Source organism: Microtus pennsylvanicus, chromosome 12, assembly GCF_037038515.1.
Source record: "Microtus pennsylvanicus isolate mMicPen1 chromosome 12, mMicPen1.hap1, whole genome shotgun sequence".
Lineage (NCBI taxonomy): Eukaryota > Metazoa > Chordata > Mammalia > Rodentia > Cricetidae > Microtus > Microtus pennsylvanicus.
The window spans coordinates 9,118,817-9,124,816 of NC_134590.1; the positions used below are offsets into that span (position 1 = coordinate 9,118,817).

Below are 6,000 nucleotides of genomic sequence, written 5' to 3' on the forward strand. Positions count from 1 at the left end.
GTAGCTTAGTAACCTTGTCACCCATCAGTGCTGTCACCTGACGGAACGTGACTAGATCTCACCCTCCCTACTTAGCAAATATAATGTTAATTTAAGCGAAGAAGAGTTGATCCCAGAGTTCCAAAACTGGGTACATTGCAAACTGAGTTGTGTCTTGCAAGCCCATTCATTCTTGACAATTGCCCTACAATTTTTTAATTCTCTTTCAGAAATTTTGGGAACTGGCCAAACAAGTGAGCGAGTTCATGACGTGGAAGCAGGTGGAGTGTCCGTTTGAGCATGACCGGAAGGTCCTACAGTACCTGCTCTCAGTGCCCGTGTTCAGTGAAGACGGTGAGGCCTTTAGGGCGTTCCTGCCCTGAACACCCCCAGATCCTGTCTTTAAATGTCTCTACTTGGTTGGCTCTCACTTCCGAAACCAGGCCTCTGAGCTGATCCACCCTTTTCTTTCTTGCAATTCACCCCTAAAATGTTTTTAATCAGCCAAACACAATGCATTTAAGCATCCTTCCTAATGCCTGTTCTGCAGTGATGAGCTTAAGTAGAAAGCTATTAAGGAATATTTCAGAAAGCTATGGGAAGCCTTGACTGTGAAAGCATTGGGCAGTGGGGGCAGGAAAAAAGGATTGCTTCTGCATAGGAAGATTCACCAGGCGAGTCTTCTGCAGAAGACCTGAGAACTTATTCTGCTGCACTGTTGTACCCTCATGGTGTGTTGATGGTGTCTGTCCAACCGCCATTTTGAATTCCTGTCGCCTGTTTTGGGGCGGGGGCGGGAACTTGATTGTTTTCATCTCTATAAGTAAGATCAATACAGTTTTGAGATGTTGCTCTTTCTGATTTAAACAACATGCACGTGGCCTTTATTAAAGTTCTGAGGCTCCAGGAAAGAGCCATGACCCTTTCCTTTGTAAGGAATAAAATAAACCCGAGTACTTCAACAGCACTGTATGGCTTGCATTTTCAAAGTTTTTTGCCTCATAAATTCTTGGGTGATGAAGTACTTTTTCCGTTTAGAGCCCTGGGGTTTTGTCGAGATGGCCAATCAGAAGCAGGGGTTTTGTTGAAGTGGCCAATCAGAAGCAGGTTTTGCTGAGCTGGTCAATGAGAAGTGCTGTTCGTTTTGTGTTTTTCCAGCGTATCTGAAGGGTGTTCTGGAAGTCAGGCTTAAGGCAGGCAGGTCTTCCTAGCCGTGGGGTCAGGTATCAGAAGGCTTCACTCACGCCGTACTCTTCTTTCCTTTGGTTGATTGTAGCTCTCTACCTGGCATCCTACGAGAGTGAAGGACCTGAAAATAACATAGAGAAGGACAGATGGAAGTCTTTAAGGTGAGTCTCGGTGCTTCTTGTACTAGTCTGAAGGCAGCGTCAATGTCCCCGCAGGAAAGCCATGTATGTACCTTGTGGGCGGGCCCTGCCTACCTCGTCATGTTGGCAGAGTCTTAGCTTCAGTTCAGAGAATCTCTCTGGCCTAGGATTCTCATTGCCATCACTCAGTTTTTTTTTTTTTTTTTTTGGTTTTTCGAGACAGGGTTTCTCTGTGGCTTTGGAGCCTGTCCTGGAACTAGCTCTGTAGACCAGGCTGGTCTCGAACTCACAGAGATCCGCCTACCTCTGCCTCCCGAGTGCTGGGATTAAAGGCGTGCGCCACCATCGCCCAGCCAACCCATCACTCAGTTTTATTGGTTTTCCTTTTTTTTTTCTTGCACTGGCAGCTAATACCATGACTTCAGTTTTTCCCCTATTATGTAATAGAATGTGAAACTGAGATTACCCCATGGTATACTAAAATAAATAATTTTAAAATACCATTTTTCTATCATTGTAAGTCCAGACTTTATTGTTGACTAGTTCTAATCTTAAAACTCTTTTTGGGCAAAGCAACAACAAAAATGCTGGTTAAAATTAAGGTCAGTTGAAGGTAGGGTATCATTTCACAGTCGGTTACCAGCCAGATACCAGCTCCTATGTGTGTGTGTGTGAATTTGAAGAAGTAGACAGATCAGTTTTGCAACTCAGTATCTGAATTACACGTGAAATGCAGATATATTTTAAAAACCCAAAACCTACCCATAATTCTTTTCTTTTACTCTGTTCTGTGGCAATCAGTTGTTAGGTTGCAAATAGAAGGCTTGACAGGAAAGAATGGATTGCATGCTTTTCCCATGGCTCTGTAGACTCTACACACAGTATATGGTAACCAAAAAATTTGACGTAACCAAAGACTTCAGTGGGTGAAACCGAAAATGTGCGGTGAGAGAGCCGTGTGCTAGCTGAATTCAGGCATGGATGTGGGGATCTCTTTACAGTTGTGTAAATTCAGAAATGTTCAGCAATAATGTTTATCTGGTCCAAATGATTTTGAGGATTGCACGCCAGGCATGTTGACATACACCTAGAATCTTAGCTCTTGGGAGGCTGGGGTAATAGAATTGCGAGTTTGAGGCTAGCCTGGCCTACACAGTGATTTTGCAGCCAGCCTGGGTTATAATGCCCATCCGCATCACCAGAATGACGCTAGGACATGGCAGGTGCTGGCCAAGGCCTAGCAACCACAGAAAGGATAAAAATGTCAGTAAACTCTTTAGAATGGCAGTTCCTGCCTGAAACCTCATGTACCCGTTAGCTTTGAAGCAGTGAGCTGCTGTCCATAGATGCTTTTCCTGATGTTCCTACATTCAGAACACCAGTGCAAACTTGAGCCCCCAGCAGAGGGCAGACACCTACCTTATCACCTGCTGTTTCCCTTCAGTGATCATAGAAAACACGGTGGAAGTTGCCTTTATCCTACTAAGTAAACTGTGCTGGCAAGTTTTATGTCAGTTTGACACAAACTAGAATAATTTTGGAAGAGGAAACTTAATTGAGAAAATGCCCCCACCTGCTTGGCCTGTTAGGCGGTCTCTTAATTGATGACTGACAGGAGAAGGCCAGCCCATTGTGGGCGGAGCCAGCCATGGACTGGTGGTCCTGAGTGCAAGCCATCAGGAGTCAGCCTGTAAGCAACACTTACTTCTCTGTTGCCTCTGGTTCGAAGTCTGACCTCTAGGTGCCTGCCCTGACTTCCTTTGACGATGCTTGTGATGTGGAAGGTGTCAGCCAAATAAACCCTTTCTTCCCAGGATGCTTCCGATCCTTGTGTTTTATCACAGCAACTGAAGCCTAAGGCATAAGCCTGGCTATCAGGCACATGTTATCATTAATGGTGTTCACCTTTTGTTTTAATATCAAACCACTCAACCAAACAATAGCAGTGCTTTGGCTGTCTCCATTAATAACTGTTTAAGGGTGTAGCAGTTTTCCTGCAGATCTTGATTTCTACCCATCGTTTCACTATGTGAAAAGACATTGAAAATATAGGAGAGATGAGCATTAACCAAGGCGATCTGAGCCAATACAAGTATCCTCTGCCTTCTGCCTTACAGGTCCAGCCTGCTGGGCAGAGTTTAACATATGGGACCTGCTGTTGCTGTTGTTGTTGCTGCTGCTGCATCAAACAGACCCTGGAGGGCCTGGCCTTTGTTTTCTGGCATCTAGTACTAGGAACAATCAGTGCAGACCCTGCAAGCAAGCCCAACTGCAGAGCAGATGGAGAACTCATTTCCTACAGCCAACAGACGCACTCAGAGCGTGGAGACCAAAATGCTCATTGAAGACACTTGAGAAAGAATCCTCTAAAAGTCCCGGCTCTGCCCATGATTCATCTCCTGGAATTTCCACGTGAATCACAGCTCTGCACCTGGATGGAGTTTTCTTTTGTGTGTGTGTGGTTGGTTGTTTTTTTTTTTTTTTTGGCTTGAACATTTGCTGCTAATGGAACTTACCCAGCCAAGTGCTGGCTCTATGGAAGTCCATGTTTCTTTGTTAATTTAAATGAAAAAGGGAGAGGAGGGAGGAGAACCCACACACACACCTCAGTTTGGATCCCAGACCTCTGCTTGAGCCAGCAGTGTCCTGGTGAGGATGAAGACTGGGTGGATGTCCGCTGCCCGGGGACCTTGTTCCCATAGTGTGTGCAGTGTGGTCAACGTCTCTTCTCCCTCTTCCCCGGAGGTTTTGAGTTGGCTGCTGGTTAGCACACTCCTCCTTGCCCGTATAAGTTATTTAATATAATAATGAAGCGCAACACTGTGGTAGGAAAATAGCCACTAGGGAAACAGACAAACGAAGCAGAGTTTGGCCCGCTGGCCTGCCCATCCTGCCGGAAGGACGGACGGTGTCTTCTTCGCCCCTCTGAGCTGTTTACAACTGACCCCTGTGTTCTATAGATGTATTTTTCAGTAGTTTTTGTTTTTATTGTTATTAGTTTCCCATAACGCCCCACCCATCCCCGTAAATGTAAATGGTCTGACATTAAGGGTCTTGGGGGAAAAAAAATCTATGACATAACCATATTTGTTTTTAACTAACTTATTGTTCATTATTTTCTGGAGCCTGTTGGTGATTACATGTGTAAATGAGGAGGAAATTGGAAAAGTGGCCTCCTCCCCCAGTGAACAAAGCTAATGAGAACCAGGTTGCTGGTAGCGCAATGGTCAGTCTCACTGTGAACCAGTTCACCTTGTTAACATCTAATAGGCCTGTAGTTGCTCTGAAAGCAGCCCTCAGACATGCTCTAGGAGAAACTTTAGAGTAGTGAGCCCGGCTAATAAAAACGCACAATCCAAGTTCCAACCCCAGGCGTGTTCATTGACCTCTCTGATGCTGTTTTGAGAACCAGCACGCCTTGCGCATGCCTTGTCTCAACAGGCCTGAACCAAGTCGTCCCTTGACAACGTCAATACATTTTACACTCTGTGGCCAAGAGGTGTGGCGTCTTTCTTTGCGTTTTGGACAGAACTGTGGCTGGGTGGGCTTATAGCTAGAGGTTCAGAATGTGTGCACTCCTGAAGGAGGGTCTTAGGACTATGAGCATGGATGGGTATTTGTGCTCTGAAAAGAAACCCTAGCAAGCATGTTTCAGACACTTCTAAGGTGTTTAAGCACAGATTCTGCCACCGTCATTCCCACCCTTAGGTGCACAACAGGAAATGTGAATATTCTGATAAGTTGTCGAAGGCTGAAGAGCTAATGAGAGGCACAGGGTTAAACTAGGCCTTTTAATGCAGAGCCAGGCTTTAACTCATCAGGGTATTCCAGGCTTTTGTACCCTTGCAGATAGCTTGGGGAATCTTGTTTCCCTGAAGATTTTCAACCTGCAAGACTGGCGTGGGGCCTCTGTGATGCTGGGGTCCTGGATCCATTTTAGACTCCACGCATCCTGGTCTTAGATTTACATTGGTGGAAGTGACTGAGAGTTACACAGGAGAGCCAGCACTGTTGAAAGAGATCTTACATTTCTCAGAGAAGTGGACAGGACATAGCCATGAGGACCGGAGGGGAATCAGTAGGTGCAGGAGGCAGAGAAACAGAGGCCCTGCCTTATAGGAAGGCTTCTTTGGGAAAGGCATGGCAAGGCAAACATTAATCTCTAATTCCTGGGGCCTGGGGCGGTCCTCGGGTGCCCTGAAATGATTAGGACAGGAGAAATGCCACATGGGAGTCAGGCGATGGAGAGGGCCAGTGGAACAGACTAGGAATTAGTCGGGGTGCGTATGAAAGGAGTCCCCTGCACCTTCACTCTCTGCAGGCCTGTCTAGCTTTGGGAGGACTTGCCTCTCACCAGCCAGCCAAGTTCTTAGGATGCTAAAACATCTTACAGAAAACGTTAAAATGTGATGACTATACCTCTGCAATACTGTCCCATTCCCTTAGCGCTGTCTTCCCCTGGCTGCCGTAACCGTAGCTGACAGTAGCAATGTTTATATTCCATCTGTCTATGGTCAGGGGTCGTCCCCTCTAGCCAGTTACTTGTTCTCAATGGCCTATACAGGTAACAGGTTGAAAAACTCGAAAAAGGAATTACATTTTATGCTGTATGGAAACGATGGGAATTTTAAATTTCCGTGTCCGTAAATAAAGCTTTAAGGGACCATGGTCATGCTAGCCACTTACGCGTGTC

At 45.9% G+C, this 6,000-nt stretch overlaps 1 protein-coding gene across 9 annotated transcripts in view; it reads left to right on the top strand.

Moving 5' to 3' along the window:
- The window catches only part of Rasgef1b (RasGEF domain family member 1B), a 492,122-nt gene extending 487,319 nt beyond the window's left edge, over positions 1-4,803 (top strand). For 6 of the 9 annotated variants that reach the window (XM_075942478.1, XM_075942477.1, XM_075942480.1 and 3 more), the window contains 3 exons: positions 210-333; positions 1,256-1,328; positions 3,425-4,803. In XM_075942478.1, coding sequence (XP_075798593.1) covers positions 210-333; positions 1,256-1,328; positions 3,425-3,449 — 222 coding nt within the window. In that variant the 3' untranslated portion in view covers positions 3,450-4,803. The remainder of the gene's footprint in view (positions 1-209; positions 334-1,255; positions 1,329-3,424) is intronic. The other 3 variants (XM_075942479.1, XM_075942484.1, XM_075942482.1) reach the window with 1 other exon arrangement.
- Positions 4,804-6,000: the final 1,197 nt, after the last annotated feature.